The 17,104-nt window shown below is 39.0% G+C and overlaps 1 protein-coding gene across 1 annotated transcript; it reads left to right on the top strand.

Annotated features, from left to right (window-relative positions):
* Positions 1–803: 803 nt before the first annotated feature.
* On the top strand, positions 804–16,444 carry PLRG1 (pleiotropic regulator 1). Its single transcript, XM_009101210.4, has 15 exons — positions 804–892; positions 2,627–2,733; positions 2,963–3,105; positions 4,166–4,219; positions 5,443–5,536; positions 5,938–6,028; positions 6,222–6,323; positions 7,201–7,293; positions 7,642–7,791; positions 7,899–8,000; positions 8,519–8,621; positions 9,200–9,308; positions 10,808–10,947; positions 12,411–12,604; positions 13,565–16,444. Exons 1-15 carry the CDS (start codon positions 884–886, stop codon positions 13,622–13,624), a joined length of 1,551 nt encoding a protein of 516 aa, XP_009099458.1. The 5' UTR covers positions 804–883; the 3' UTR covers positions 13,625–16,444.
* Positions 16,445–17,104: the final 660 nt, after the last annotated feature.

Raw genomic sequence — 17,104 nt, 5'->3', positions numbered from 1 at the left:
ACGCTTCATTCTCCATCGAAATGAGGTCCCGTGGAACCTAACTAAAGACACTCTTCCCAAAAGATCAGCTGTAATGGTTAACATCCAATACCACCGCGCTTCAACACAGTATGGCTTTACCCTAGAGAACTCACGAGGAAAGCAATACATGAAACCTGTAGCCCCACGGCCCCAGACATTTGCAAAGTCCGGTAGTTCAGACCCAAGCGGGACGGCCCAGCTCGATCCCTCTCGCTGAGGGGGCGGCGCTCGGGCACCGCTGCAGGTCGGGAGCGCGGCAGCGTCGGCGCCTCTCCCGCAGCGCCACACCGCCCTCTGCCGGCCCCTGCCCGCACCGCGCCCGCCGCCGGGGACACCGCGCCCGCGGGATGGCTCAGCCTGGAGGGAGTGCAGGGACTGGGGTCACCGGGTCACACCTGCCGGATCAAGCAGGGCCATCCCAGAGCATGCGGCACAGGGCTGTGTCCAGAGAGTTCTTAACTATGTCCGGTGAGGGAGACTCTGCAAACTCTCTGTGCCGCTACACCAACATCTGCACAGTAGCTCTTCCTCATGTTCAGGTGGAACTTCTTGTGCATCAGTTTCTGGCCACTGCCTCATGTCCTGTTGCTTGGCAGCACCGAGCAGAGTCTGGCTCCATTCTCCTGTCACCACCCCTTTATATATTTGTACACATTGATGAAGTGACTCGCACCGCCTAGCTCCGGCAGCGGGGCTCGAACCCTCGGTCCACCGTACACCAAGCGGAGGGGTTGCCATAAGCCCCACCTCTCCACTTCGGTACTCCCTCCATTTCCCTCTTTATGCGTCTCTTCCGGTCCGGCGCGGGAAGGCGCCGGAAGTGGCTCCATAGCGGCCGCGGCGGGGGGAGTTCGGCGGCGCCATGGCGGAGGTGAGGAACGGGGGAGGGCTCCGCGCGTTCACACTGTCGCGCCCTTGAGGCGCTCTGGGCGAGACCAAGGAGCGGGAGCGGGTTGGAGCCGGGCGGGAGAAGCGCCGCCCCGCACCCGCCACGCTCACTGTCCCCCGGGTGGGAAAGGCCGCTGTGGGGATGGTCCGTGGCGGCCCCTCCGTCTGCGCGGCCCCCGCTCGGGTCGGCCCGGGGACAGCGAGGTGCCCGCAGAACGCAGCGGGTGCGGGTCATCGGAGTGTGCGTGTCTGGCCCGGGAGTGAGCAGCGGGCAGCGGGTTTGCTTTGCCAGACTTGTGCCGAATGCGGAATTGGTGCTGGGGAGCATCAGGCACAGCATCGCCATCCTGTCAAGAGAAGGGGTTGTCCCGCTCCGCTCTGCTCTGGGGCGGCCTCACCTCGAGTGCTGGGTATTGTTTTGGGTACCACAATAACAGAAAAAAGGTATAAAGGATATGGAGATGAATGGTCTAGAGAGAAAACTTTATGAGGAATGGATGAGGTCACTTGCCATATTCAAACTGGAGAAGAGGGTGAAGGGAAACCTCATTTCAGTGTACACCTTCCTCATGAGGGGGAAGCAGAGGAGCAGGCTCTGATCTGATCTCTGTGGTGACCAGTAACGGGATCCAAGGGAATGGCCTGAAGTTGTGGCGGGGAGGTTTAGGTTGGATATTAGGAAAAGGTTTTCTCACCCACAGGTGGTTGGGTGCTTGAACAGGCTCCCCAGGGAAGTGGTCACAGCAGCAAGGCTGACAGAGTTCAATGAACATTTGGACAATGCTCTTGTGCACAGGGTGTGCCTCTTGGGGTGTCCTGTGTAGGGCCAGGACACAATGATCCTTGTGAGCCACTTCCAGCTCAGCACATTCTATGATTGTGGGGATCTGATGCTGGGGTGTTTTACCACCAGAGAGCTACTGACTCTGCTAGCCCATAAGGGCAACCTCAGGGTTTTTTTGTGAGGGCTTGGGAGCACAGCTGTGGAGAAGGCCACTGGTTTTATAGGTTGTAAAATCTTTACCGTGGGGTGAATTTCATGCACTTCTGAAGGCACATGGGGTTGTCAGGGTTATAGAAGAAAGTGCAACGACTGCTGTCTGATGAAACCATATATAAGCTGGTTTTTTACAAAAAAGCATCTGTCAAAAATTACTTGCAGAAGTTTCTTCCATGTTGAGGAGACGTGGTGTTACCTACTCCTCCATTTGTGGTGTCAGCAGCTGCTGTTGTTGAGTGGTGATTAGCCACGTTAGCATGAAGTGGTACTGTGCACAGAAATTCAGGATTGCTCATGTTCTTTTTACAGTGGTGGTGAAGGAAACTTAAAAGTTTTTGGGTTTTTTTTCAGAATTGACTTCTTTATTGCCCACATATAAAAACAGATCTGGGGAGGATGTGGGATAAAACTTTTATACTCATGGATTTGTCGTGTAGATACCAGTGCAGAAAGTTTGATAAAAGTTTTTGGCTTGCTTTTCAAAGTCTTGTAAGTTTTCAAGGACTAGAATATAGTTTTGAATAAACACTGAAGTAAAACAACTAACATAATAACCTAGCTTTTTAGTTTCCAAGATTAGTGTCTTCTGTGAACCCAATGGTTGCATGCCATAGAACTGAGATTTGTAATTGCTGCTCAGTTCAATTTATGTTTCAGTGTTCAGTTTTTCATTCAAATCTGTTCAAACTTATTTAAATGCTCTTTCCTTTATTTTAGGAAGTCCAAAAGCATTCTGTGCACACACTTGTGTTCAGGTCTTTGAAGAGAACCCATGACATGTTTGTAGCTGATAATGCCAAGCCTATCCCATTGGATGAAGAAAGGTAAGTGCTGCTGCATTCAGTGAAGTTTTAAACTCTGTCAATGATTGTCAATTTCTGACTCAAGTCAGAAAATCAGATGTTTCTATACTGTCAGCAGTGTAATCTTGAGGGGACAGAAATATTAGAGTTGTAGAGTAAGTTTTATGACATTCTCTGTACAATATTTCAAAACTTGGTAACAGTTCAGAAGCTGGGGTTCAGTGAGGGTTTTGCTTTCCTCTTTCCACAGCCACAAGGTGAAGATGGCAGTCAAGCTGCGCACGGAGTATGGCTCAGTGCTGCACATGCCCACGCTCAAAGAGAACCTGAGGGAGAAAGGAGGCCCCAACACTGGGGATCCCTATGGACACAAACAGTACTCTGGAAATCAAGGTTAGTGTGCTCTTAGTGCTGTGTTTATCCTTCCTTTTGTTGCAGTCTCACTGATGTAAAATCTGCAGAATGCAGTCTAGTGTTACTCCACTGGAGATAAATACAGATATCAAAACAAACCTTTTTTGATTTTTTTTTTTTTTTTGCTAGGGTCCACAGGAGGTAAGTGATTTAGAAAAACGGGAAAGATAGTTTTAACAAAGGAGCTATTGGGTGCTGTGAATTTTTTATAGTGATTAGTTGGTGAAAAGAATAATTTTTGGTAATTTTAGTGTGTGATGTACTTAGGTATTAAGAGTTGAGTAATGTATTTCTTATGTTGGCAAGTTCATGATGATTAAGGACATGTTCTTTTGTTGACTTTTGTTTGTGTTGGCATTTTTGCTGTTTTTTGTTTGGGGTGGTTTTTTTTGTTATTTTAGTTTTGTTTCATACTATATTTGCAGTCTTTTAGCTGTGCAGTTTTTAAACCAGTAAACACTTCATTTCAAATCTCTTGAGTTTTTTTCAATATATGTTTTGTGATGTAGAAAACGTGTATGTATTAGTTAGATCTTGTATGAAAGTTTCTTTTCTAAAAATGCTCTCTTGTTTTAGTTGAGGTAGTTGGTACTAAGTTGATACTGAGATTCTGCTCATGGTGCTTTATTTGGAAGTATGGTGAAAGTGAAGCTTATTGAGAGAGAATGAAAAATCTTTTAAGAAGAATGTGACAGCAGAGACAATCAACTGACTGGCTTACTTTTCTGACACTCATACTCTTTGTATACACGATATCTGCTTCAAAGGCAGTATGAAGATTTTTTTCTTGAGTCCTCTTAAAAACTGAACGGTAGCTTCACTACTGAAATTAATTTCTTTTACAGTTTTCTAAAACGGAGATAACCAGAACAAATTAAATTAATGAAAGTGCGAGAAATGTTGAAGTACATTGGAGGTGATTACTGGTTTCTTCTGCTGTGTACGATTTGCTCTCTTTTCCTCTGTTTGCTGTTCGAGTGCATTGTTTGCAGTGCAGTATGAAATGTAATAATTAATATAACATTCTCTTGCTCTTTAGGACAAGAAGTTGAGTATATGGTAACTGGTACACACCCATACCCATCTGGGCCAGGTAAGTAAAGTAAAATTTTGCAAGTGTTTAAATGGATTTTTTGGCTTCCTGTATGAATAAGATATCCTTCATCCTTGCAGGAGCAGGCTTCCTCTTGATGTGAATCCATAATTAATAGTAGTGGAATGTTGCCTGCTTTTCATCACCAGAGCAGAAAGGTGCAGGTTTCACCACCTTGCTCTGGGGAAGAGATTTGAGGGTGTAGTAATTTTAGTGCTTGTAAGGGTTATGTTTCTGTATTGTTACACTGGCCATTGCTCATTGCCACTGCTACTGAATGATCCTGCTCTGTTCTTGTAAGAACTTAGTTTTAGCTGTTGATCTTTTATTGTGCTTAAGTTTATTATGAATATAGTGGAAAATCCGTTGTTTTGATTTATAACTTAACAGATGTGGGTGTTCAGTGAACCCTCAACCATTAAAAAATGGGCATAGTTGCTTCTAACTATGGGGACAAGAATTGCTCACAGTGGCTTCCTTAAGTTTAGTGTTCTTTTAATAGAATCATTTATATCAGGGTTGAAAATCAGATTTGTTTCTTTGCTGTTTCTTGTTTTAACCTGAATATTTTGCCCAAATACTGAATTTATTGTCAACTGACAGAAGTTTGGTTAGGAAAAGAAATAAAGTGATGAGTTAAATTCACCAGCCTGCAAAAAACCTGTACTTTACAAAGAGTTTTTAATATTTTTTTTTGACAATATCTGCTGTTCTTGAGATAAGCTTAAAAATCTGCATATGTAGCCTGAAATTCTCACTTCAGTAGGACTAAACCTTTTGTAGTTCTGGCACCACTATGTGATGCCAAACACCACATAGGGATGGATTATAAATGTGCTAAAGGGCCTAAATTAGCAAATGCTTCACAAGATCATGTTTATTTCTGTGGTGTTTGGATTTCCATAGCAGTTAAAGCTGAATATAAAATGAATGCTGCTCCTAGTTAAACTTTTTTTTTTGTTTCCACGACATACTGTTTTGTACTCTAGAAATTTTATGCTCACATATGTAGTAGATCAAGATGGGAAAGATTTGTGCCAAAATTAAGATTTCTGTAGATTTGAATTGGATGTGAAAACGTTATTGAAGGATGAGAATTTATATTACAAGTGTGTCAGGCCCTTGTTTGCAGGTATATGTATATATGTATGTTTGTATAATACACTTTTGAGTTCCTGTTTAAAGGAGTTGTCTTTGTTTCCGATGTGGGTTTTTTTTTCAAGGTGTGGCTTTGACAGCAGATACGAAGGTCCAGAGGATGCCAAGTGAATCTGCAGCACAGTCCTTAGCTGTAGCACTTCCTGCTTCCCAGTCCAGGTACTGCTTTGTTACCTCATTGACACTGTTATCTGTGGGAATTGCAAGGCAAATCACAGAAGCTGGGATAAGAGCTACTTGGAGTAATTAGAATATTCTTAAAGGAACTGCTTTTAGTGTGGACAGGCATTGTTTTTCTGTATGCTTTTTATTTTGTACTGTCATGAGAGGCAGTAGGTGGAAGTTGGGACAAGGGAAACGTTTAGTTAGAAGAGAAGAACTTGAATCCTTGTGGTATCTGTACCTTGGGGTGGTCAGGTTCTGGACAGGATGCCAGGAGAGGTTGTGGACTCTTCATCTTGGGAGGTGTACAACACTCTGCTGGGTGCAACCCTGTGATGCCTTATCACTTAGCAGGAGAAACTCAATTGCAACTCATGAACCATTATCACTCCCCCCAGGCTGGATGCAAACCGGACAGCTGCTGGTGTGGGTGACATTTACAGGCATGCTGGAATGTCTGAGCGTTCCCAACCTCCTGGGATGTCTGTGGTGAGTCTGTTGCACATCTAACTTGAACAGTACCTGATGACCAGATTGCTTCTGGATCCATGTATGTGTTGCCTGGAGATCTCATGACTGACTAAATTTAATCAGTATTGAGAAGGCAGAATGAGAAAGTTTTAGGCTTTGGACAAAGAGATAAGCTACAAACCAGAAGAGTAACCCTTCTTTTAACTTACAGGCTATGGTGGAAGCTGGTGGAAACAAAAATTCTGCATTAATGCCAAAGAAGGCTCCAACCATGCCCAAACCTCAGTGGCATCCACCTTGGAAACTGTACAGAGTAAGTTAGAAATTACATGACACAAATGTGCATATAAAAGTAAACATACTCTATGTAAGATCTCAAATCATAATTTTTGTTCTCATTCACAAAAATAGAATTAAATATGATATAAAAATGGGATCAAAAAGTGATCACAACAAAGTTATGTATACACATAGTCTCTCTTTGAACCTCTCTTTTACTCTTGTAGCTGTGTTACGATAAATTTGCTGGAAGGCTTGCTATATTTCTGCCTAAGAAGCTTCCTTGTGTTTTAAATCTTTTGAAATGAGCTGTATGACAATACCTGAAACATGACGTCCAGTGAAACTGGTTGAGGTTTGGTTTTAGCTGTCTGACTTTGGAAAATTTAGAGAAATGGGTCGCTGAAAGCAAAGCATGTGTTGGCGGAGTATTCCTTGTGAGATCAGGCTCCATAATTTTATTATTGGAAAGTGTCCAACTCTCATATTACCCCTGTTTTGGGAAAAAGAAGGCGATGGTGTGCTTTAAGAAATGTGATTTAATAGCCAATGTTTTTATAATTGTTCTTTGTATAAGCACTGTACAGCAGCAGAAGGAATCTGTGCTCGAATACAGTCTTTTCTCTGCAAAGCTTCAAGTGTTGAGCCACAGTGTTATGGACTCTCATAGGATGTAAAAAAGTTGCTTTTACAAATAAGGTAGTTACATATTGCAGCTTCCCCAAGTCTGGTGTATGTAAATTTCTAGTTTTCTCTTTAACTGTAGTAGAAATCAAGCTGTCTTCAGATCTGATTTCACATTTGACCTTTCTTGGTAAATACTAGCAAATTTCAGTGTTGGAGAAGGAAAATTACATCTAAAGGTGTTGTATCATTTCTGATATAATTTTTTTTTTTTTTTCTTTCTCAAGGTTATCAGTGGTCATCTGGGCTGGGTGAGATGTATTGCAGTAGAACCAGGAAATCAGTGGTTTGTTACTGGCTCTGCTGACAGAACCATAAAGGTAAGAAGTTGGAAGAAATGACTGACAGAGTTTGCAGGGGGTGGGGTTTTTTGGTGCTCTTTTTATTTAAAAATGTTTCCAGCCCTTGGAAACAATTTCTTGTTTACTGTTTGCAGAATAACGAACTGCAGAACTTTTTTCTTTTGTTACCTTGTCATAAAGGATTTGTGGAGTTCTTTTCTTGAGATTTCACTTATTTTGCTATTCTTTTCTTGAAATTTCATTTATTACATGATAGTATCTGGAGTGCAAGTGTTTATGTGGCAGGTTCAGTTACATCTGGGCTATTTACCCAGATTCACTGTGTAGCTTTTTCCTGTCTACCTTAAAATACCTGTTTTGGTGCAGATTTGGGACCTTGCTAGTGGCAAATTGAAATTGTCTTTGACGGGACACATCAGTACTGTACGCGGGGTGATAGTAAGTGCAAGAAGTCCATACCTCTTTTCTTGTGGAGAAGACAAACAAGTGAAATGCTGGGATCTTGAATACAATAAGGTAAGCTGCAGTTTCTTTAATTGAAGAATTAGCAGTAACAAATACAAAAATCAAAGGATTTAGAATATTCTTTCAATTATTGGTTTGCATGGTTTTTATTCATCTAGGTTATCAGACATTACCACGGGCATCTAAGTGCTGTTTATGGCTTGGACTTGCATCCAACAATAGATGTGCTGGTGACATGCAGCAGGGATTCAACAGCACGAGTAAGTATAGCATTGTTGTGTTTAAACATCTTGATATGTGTATTTCAATATCTTCATTTGTAAAAATGAGCACTTAGCAGAAGTTATCATCAATTTAAATGAAATACTAAGATGATTGTGTGATTAGCTTTGTCTTATATTGTTGATAAAATTGAAGCTCAAATGCACGAACGTGCCATGTCACTTCAGGATAATGTTTTATTTCTTAATTTAGTAGGTAGACTACATAGTATATGTAGGATTGCTTAGTATTTATTTATTGCTTAGAAGGTGGTATGGGATTATGGTGGCTTGAATTATCCATATGCCTGGAAGGTCACTGGCAGGTTCCTGCTCTCCTTGAAGTTTGCCAGCTGAGGCAGTTCTGTAATAAATGGTTGGGTGAAAAATACCACCTAAATACCATTCTTTAATCTGTAGGACTATGGCAAGGAAATTATGTAATCAATGACAGTGCCTAAAATATATTGAATATTCACCTGTTACTGACCTCTGACATATTTGCTGTGATTTCATAGATTTGGGATGTAAGGACAAAAGCCAGCGTGCACACACTGTCAGGACATACAAATGCAGTAGCAACTGTGAAGTGCCAAGCTGCAGAACCACAAATTATTACAGGTATAGTAGGTGTAGTTTCATGAGTAACATGATTGAAAAACCGAATGGTGAATGTATTTGTTCAGTAATTGTGTGATGTTCATAATGTTATCTTGGTTAATTTGCTCAAATCTTTTACTAGTTTCTGTTGAAAATGGGCCATGCAGTGGTTATTACATACTGTTAATGGTATGTTTAAGCAAATATGGCTGTGCATTGTTTGAATGCTTTTCTGCGCTTCCTTTTTTTCTGGCGTTTTCATTTGTGTTATAATATGTATTGAGACTTGCATTTTCTGTGATATTTCAGTTAAGGAGTGTCCAGTACTGTGGTTAAGTGTTTGTCTTCATTCCCATTATGTCAAAATGCAGCTTTGCAGTGTAATTTCTTAATTCTTGGGTTTAAGACTGAGTAAAAATCCAAATCTTTTCCAAACTGAAGATCTTTTGCAATCTGGCATCATCTTCGTCTGAGGTGGCATTAGTACAATACTTATGTCTCTCTCACATCATTCTGGCTGCCTTAGCAAAGTAGTGATTATGATAATATCAAGGTGATGGTTTCTACTGGTTTTTTTTGAAATTTTCTTCTCATTGTAGGCAGTCATGATACTACCATACGGCTCTGGGACTTAGTGGCAGGAAAAACTCGTGTTACTTTAACAAATCACAAGAAATCTGTAAGAGCAGTAGTGCTACATCCAAGACAGTAAGTTTTCTTTATTTTGTTACACTTTCATAGTTTTTTGAGAATTGAAGAGAGCCAATGTGAGTAATGATGTAGAATGGTAGAGCATAATAATGTGAGAAACTAATGCACTTAGGATGATGCAAAAATGTCCATGTCAATTATCAGATATATTTTACTGATTGTGCTTCCCTAGTATTGGCATTGGTGTACATTGGCAATCCTGGGAATGCCTTGTATCCCACAGAGTTGCTTATGTGTGTGCCTTTCATTCAGTCCTTAAAACTCGGTGACACAGTGCTCATAAGGCTAATAATAAATATGTAACTGAATGGTTGTGGGCAGGAATTGCAGTAGTTTTGTAATGGGCCAATGCACACGTGTGATTAATGCTGAAGGAGGCAGCGATTAATAGAATGGTCTTTGTTTTGAATATGTGGTTCACTGCACAAGGCATTTCAAATTAACAGGCCTTAAAAAAAACCTCAGTGTGAGAATTGAAGCTTTGAAGCAGATGTTCTTGCAAGTGCTCTGAATTTATATGCTGTATTTTGGTGCATAACAGTTGCCTGTTTGGATCCCCATTAAAACAATGGAGAAAAGGAGTTGACATAGAACTTGATTACTTCTGTGCCTTTAATATTTTAAAATTACATTCCATCACTACTATCAAAAGTTCAGAATCTTTGATATGAATAACTGTGTTCCAGTTTGTGGCTGAAAAATTGTGTCACCTGTTAGCTATAGAAAAGGCCTCTATTTTACTTACATTCTGAAAAAAAAGTAATTCAGGGTTTAGCTTCATCAATTACACCTTTCTGAAAATAAACTTGAAGTGTTCTTGTCAAACAGTAGCAACTGTAAGCCTATAGTTCAGTATTTCTGTTTTTTTAATTTTGTGGTATTTTCTCGTACTCAACTCTCGTATACTCAACTTTTTTATTTGTGGTATCTTTTAAATAGACAGCAAATTCCCTGGACATTGTGGCAAATGAAAGTATTCCTACGGGCTAGCCAAATAACCATATAACTGCTTGCACATTTTCAAATGAAGGACATTTTTATTTTGGGGTAACTCAGTGGAAGAGTTTATCTTTCGTAGTTACGTTTTTGCAGGGCTTTTTCCTTGCTTATGTAACTTTGGAAGACTAGGCATTAGCCTGTGCTTGGGGTTTGTTACCTTTTTATCCTGTTGCCTTTGCTCGTGATGCCCTGATACATGAAAATTTGCCAGAATAACAACTGAAGTGAACTTAATGTGCATTTTAAATATTTGTTTGCATATTAAATCCTACAGCATACAGGATGTTACGAAGTTTAGTTTATGAAGTAGAAAGAAAACAGTAGAAGGAGGTAATTCATGACTTCATAAAATTGCTTAATTTTATGTGAAGTAAACAGAAAAGCAGTTTTAATATTAAGTAATTTTGCAACTAGTGTTTAGCAATAGTTTTAATGAAGAACATTTGCTTCACTACAGCTATTTTGAGCTTTAATATACTGTGTTTATTTTCTTTCAGTTACACATTTGCATCTGGTTCTCCAGATAATATTAAGCAGTGGAAATTCCCAGATGGAAATTTCATCCAGAATCTCTCTGGTCACAATGCTATTATAAACACACTGGCTGTAAATTCCGATGGTGTTCTGGTTTCAGGAGGTAAAAACGAGAAATACACATTCCTCTCCTCTCCCCCATGTATATATGGCTGGAGGTCCATAGGCAGAGATGCTCATGGAGCTCTGCTTTACTAGGCCTCTCAGCCTGCTGCAGGACACCATTTCATTTTGTAGTGAGTAGGGCCACTTTGATGACCTTGGATGTTTCTGAGCTGCATGCAAGTAAAATAAATTTGAAGGACTTCTAATGTGCTGCATGGAAAAGGTTTACTCTTCTCATCTGGCTGCTGCTGCAAGACTCCAGAGTCCATCTTTTATGACCTGCTGGACATTAGTGCCTCCTCTAGAGTTAGCTGCATGTTGAGGCAGTGAGACTGGATAGAGGATGTAGAAGCATCTTGCTAAAGCTAAATGGGAATAAGGCACTTGGTTCAATGTGCCCTTGGTCCTGTAGGCTAGGGATGTGGGATAAGATGAAAATGTGCTAAGCAGGAATTGGGAAACAGTCAATAACATTGTCTCCTTACTCTGGTTATGTTTCCAACTATGTGTAAAAGGGGCCCTTGATTTTAAAATTTGGATAAAGCTGTGTTTAACAAATGGCTCATCCCCAGTAAGAACAAGAACTTGACAAAATACTGGATTGGATTTATACGTCATTATTACTATTTGAAGACACTCTCAGAACATCCTTTTAAGACTTTTTTATGTTAGTAGTAGCTGAGTCTTAAAAAACACCTTCTCTACATAAAAAAACCCTATTATCATTTTACTGATATTAATTGTGACTTTCAAAAAGTTAAAATTTGAGTATCAATTCTCCCCTTTACATCCTAATGCTATCTATAGCAACTTCAGAGAAGGTGATGCTGAATCAAAATAAGTTGATTTTACCTTGTAGTTTTATACTGTAGAAACACCCTTCTTGAAACATCTGAATTTCTAGTCTAGCTGGCAGCTGTGGAGAAATTTAATTTTTAATAGATCTGTTTTCGCTAGATAATGCTTTTGAAGGCTGTTGGGTTTTGTAACTGAAAAATTTTCTTGAGAGCATCCTTCTGAATAGAGAGTTCAGATTTCTGTGAATGTCCTGTAGCTGATGCCAGTAGCAGCAATACTGGAGGTGGTTTAAACTGGATTTGGAATAAAATCTCTGCAAACATTTAACCTACTTTGCATTAAGTCCTTAATGTCCTAATCTCTATGGGAGAATGATGCCTCCTTATTCAACTTCAGTGGAGCTACTGAGCAGGGAGCTTGATATTCAGAATGCCACTATATGTGATATAGTCTGTCATCTCTCTGGGTTATCTGATAAAAATCTGGATGAGATTCTGAGGAAGGAAACAGCAGAAAATAGGAGAATTTATAGGGTGTACTGAGCAATTCTACATGAATGTTGTGTGATGTATTCCTGATGTATTTACTAGTTGTTCATGATGCTGTTTTTAGAAAATATAGAAATTAACTGGTCAAAATACTAAGTTTGTTTCTTTGTTGTAGCTGATAATGGCACTATGCACCTTTGGGACTGGAGAACTGGATACAATTTCCAGAGAGTACATGCAGCTGTACAGCCGGGTTCTTTGGACAGTGAATCAGGAATATTTGCTTGTGTTTTTGACCAGTCAGAAAGCAGATTGCTAACGGCTGAAGCTGATAAAACCATTAAAGTATACAAAGAAGATGATACTGCGGTATGTCAAAGTGTCTTTTTAAAGTATTTTCATAAAATCAGAAAAATTCAGACAAATGTAACACATATCTGTAGGGGACATGTTCATACTTACATAATCCATTTTGTTGAAGTTTGAAAGAAATCTCTGTATTAGCATTAACAGGACAGGAGCTAATTTCTGCATTCCTAATTATTGTTGTATGCTGTAGTACAAATAAGTGTCAGGTCTGTGAACTCTTCTGTAAAAGGCCTTTTTGGTGAAGTTTGGAGAGACCTGAATACAATCATGTACATTGGGTTTTGGACCCAGTGGGGAACTGTGTGGGGTTGTATTGATAACAACATGGGAATTAGCAAAAGGATTGCACTTTTAAGGTTTATTATACTTATTTGTATGATCTGGACTAGTTATTGGCCTTGACAGATTTTAGAGTCAAGAGCTTATTTTCAAACTGTTATTCTAAAATATTAATTGATTTACCAGTGGAGAAGACAACAGATGACTGTAATCTAAAGAATATAAGAATTTTTATGAAACCTTGGAATTTTGCACTGAATCAGACCAGGAGTAACTCTTAGAATCAGGAATTTTTTATCAGTTTTGAAGTTGTGCAAAATACACTCCATGACATGTGCCGATACTGATGTTGATATGTCTGGAAGGCCTGTCACTGGCAACTCCTGCTCATGTGCTTTGATAACCACAGTGTTGTTTTGGAAATGCCACTGGCAGCCTGATCATTTTCCTTGCTGGAAAAAAAAAAAAGACAAGTACAGAACAAGTATTGCTATGTACTTCAGACAGATGATAGAAAATTTAATTTGGATAAATTAGTTACATTGTAGATTAGGTATTAATAATACTACACATGTGAAATAGAGTATATATACTTCATAAATAGTATTTTAAACTAAACCTCAATTATAGGTGAGTTTCAAGTATAAAATAATCCTTATGAGATTTTTTTTTTCTCTTTAGACTGAAGAAACCCATCCTGTCAGCTGGAAACCAGAAATTATCAAGAGAAAGCGATTTTAGTGTGGCAACATACTACTTCTGTAATTTTGTTTTGGCTTTCCTGAGAGCATTCAGTCAGATTTTGTTCTGCCTAGAACAGCAGGGGAAGAAGTCAGCTAAGTCATTGCTATTACAACATGTTTTATAATAAATTTTATTTCTCTTTCCTTTTGTCTTTTTTTGTTGCAATTCCAGCAGACCAGTTGAATCTTAACTTTGTGGAGCAGGTATGGTTCATGAAAAAGATAGGTGTGCAGGTGGTTATTTTTTTAGGTTTACACTCAATAGATTCTTATAAAAATATTTTGATGAGCTAGGTTGTCTGAAACACCCTTGCTTGACCTCAAAAGTTAATCACAAATTTATGCATAGAAGTCATCTTCTGGAAGTTCTTTGGGGACACTTTCACATTTTAGACCAATATTGTTTATTGTACATAGGCTAAGTCTGTACTAAATTAGAGTTACTCAGTAATTTACAAACAAGCAGGACAACACAATAATAAGGTAGTTTGCTTTATAAACATGGCACTGAGCATTGCTGGTGCTTTGTTATTGAATGAAATGGATCTTCAGAGTGTATCTTTCCCCAGGGGAATGATCAAATGGAAGCAGTCATCTTCCCTTAGTTATATCAGAGTGGGCCTTCTGTAGCAAGGACTGCTGTCAAATCACTTTGTTTGCAGGACCAGTTGACTTTTTCTGTAGATGAGCTGTTTGCTTTTTCTAGTTATCTAAAGCATATATGACAGTAGAGTGCAGTGAACTCTTAAAATTCAGCTAGAGGAAAAGCTCTTAAGTCATTTAAGCCTTATTTTACAGGTTGCTGTCTTCCCATGATCTCAGGAAGGAATTTAAAATAAACTGTTACTGAAAGTAGTTTTTACTTCTGAAGGGACAAATCTGTCATTGGCTCTACAAATGGTCACATAACAAGCAGTAAAAATGTAAACTTTGCTACTGCTTATCTGTGATTTCTGTGCTGCTCTAAACTGCTTCCTTTTCACAGGGCGGTGGAGAAAATCGTTGTCATCTGGCCATTCCATTATTGGCAAATTTGCTAGCAGTGTTAATAGCTGCATTGGCTAGAGAATTAGTCTGTGGCCTCGCTGATATCAAGCATTGATGTCAAGCAGTTCACAATAATTATTTCTACTCTCTAGCAGTCTGACTTTTTTCAAATCTAGGATTTGTGTTAGAGAAGTGAGTTATTTGCAATGTAATTTACAAAAAGCTAGTAAAATTACGTGTTCATATTATGACAATTTTTGTCTTTTTTATGATACATAGGAGGTCTTGTATTTATAATCTGAATGTTAGACAATGTCATTTTAAGGGAGTTCATGCTGCATAAATAACTGAATAAGCTACTATTGGAAGCAACTTCACAAAATAGGACGGGGAATATTTGGTCTTTACCAGTTGGATTAAGGGTCTTTTATTTGAGTGGTAATTTGAATTTTTCTGGATCTTGATTACAGTTCTTTCCATGTTAACTAATATAACAGTTCAAAATCCAGATTGTGGCTTATGCATGTTGTATACTGCTACTATAATGCTGCATTCCAGAAAACGGTGAATTATTGCTGTTATACAGAATTTTTTTCCTTGCAGTGAAATCCTGTTTAGGAAAACAGAGCAGAGAGAAACAACTTAACTTGAAAAGACATAGGATTGCTGAGGATTTTTTTGGTTTAATTTTGTTTTGGGTTTTTTTTTAAGAAGTTTTTTTTTTTTTAATAGTTTGGAATGAGGAAGGAGAAATTACATCTCTAGCTATGGGCAACAGTTCTAGCATGTCTTTTCTGTACTGGCACTTTACTTTAGAAACTGCATGTATTTTACTCTTTATCATTTTGAAGAGAAATCAGAAAGTCTCATTAAGAACCTGTGTTCCTTCTGTGAGCTTCTTCAGGAATCTGGTATCTTGGGACAGTGGTTACCAAAGCATTTCTTTTTTGTGCCCTCAGTAAAGATTTTGTTTATACATTAAAGGCCATGCACTATTACTTGGGATAATATGTTTCCCTTTTGGCCCTAGGATAGGCTGCCCAGTTCTAAGTGTGATTTTTTTTTTAAGTGTATTCTCGAACATTTGATTGACTTGTTCGTTTCCTTCACAGCAGTTTTTTCTTCCCCTTGACAGTAATGTGAATATCATCACGTGTTTTTATGTTAGTATTGTTTATGGTGCATCAAGATTATCATATTTCATCAAAGTGCTTCTCTGGTGCAAGTAAGCCTGGATAGTCAGCTGTGAAACACGTAGGCCTGATCGTGTAGGATACACAGTGACATTAGATTTGTCCATGTCAGTCATAAGGTGAAGCAAAAGAGGAGGATCTGATTTACTGGATGGATTATCCATGATTCTAGAAAGGGCCACAGTGCAATGGCAGTTTAAGTAATCTTCAATGGGAGTCGCAGGAAATAATTACTGTACTTAATTACATAAAATTTGATTTTGTCTTTTGTATAGGCTCAAATAATTTCTACCAAAAACCCTGAGATTTGTTTTATACTGTGTATAAAATTGCAGAGAAGTGAGGAAATGGGTTTTGTTTGCAAAATAAAAAAGTGTAACTGGTAAAAGGGATGAATTTTCAGATGACTCTTTGCTTATACTGAGGCATACAGTGTAAGCTGTGCAGCTACAATGCTGTTGTGTTGCTGGCAGCATGAGAGTTGTGCAGAACAATATGTATTTGGCAGCTGAAAGGCTTACTGAAACAAGTGTCTAACAGCAGCTTCTTCTTAGTTTTGTTGGATTGGAATGAAAGTGCTATACCTGATGTAAGTGGCAGCAATTTAGAAATCAATAAAACCTTCCATACAATATGAATTCCTGTCTTTTTTCCATTAAGGTTTTTATAGTAAGAAGAGCAAAAAACAACTGTATTGAAATGAAAGTGATTCAGTATCGACATGGACTGTTTCCATAGCGCAGTAACAAATATTTTTGTACATCAGCTGTAATGGGAAGTGAGAAACTGATTGCTGTTTTATTCAGAGCTTCCTGTCTGCATGAAAGGATTAGCAAAACAGATACAGAAATGTTCATGCATTTTCTCTAGTGTGTTTTTATAAAACACAGAAACACCTCTGGAGTTAAGTATTTGTTCTAGGACGAGTTCTGGGTGAGGGTTTTGTGTCAGGATCATCCCTTATGTGTTACTGTCTTCCTATTGCTGCTTGTCTTGAAACTGTGGGATAGGCTTTGTAACACTTAATCATGTTACTTAAGTAACATGTTAACTTCTTTCAGGTGCATGTTGGCACCAGGGTTTTGTTAACCTTTCTTTAGGGTTTTTGTTTGAATATGAGTATACAAGTCCCAGACTTGGATCTAAAGCATGGGTTAATTGGAGGCAGTCACCTGCAAATTAAACCTCAGCAGTAAAATAATTGAGCTGAATGTCTGTTAGCTAAATCTGCTAAATGTCACCTTGCAAAGAAGGTTGAAATCACTGACAAGAAAACTGTAGTGGAAAATGCTTGGGAA

The sequence above is a fragment of the Serinus canaria genome, chromosome 4 (genome assembly GCF_022539315.1).
Source record: "Serinus canaria isolate serCan28SL12 chromosome 4, serCan2020, whole genome shotgun sequence".
NCBI lineage: Eukaryota > Metazoa > Chordata > Aves > Passeriformes > Fringillidae > Serinus > Serinus canaria.
The sequence above is the reverse complement of the archived record's forward strand: the minus strand, read 5'-3'. Positions and strand labels throughout refer to the sequence as shown.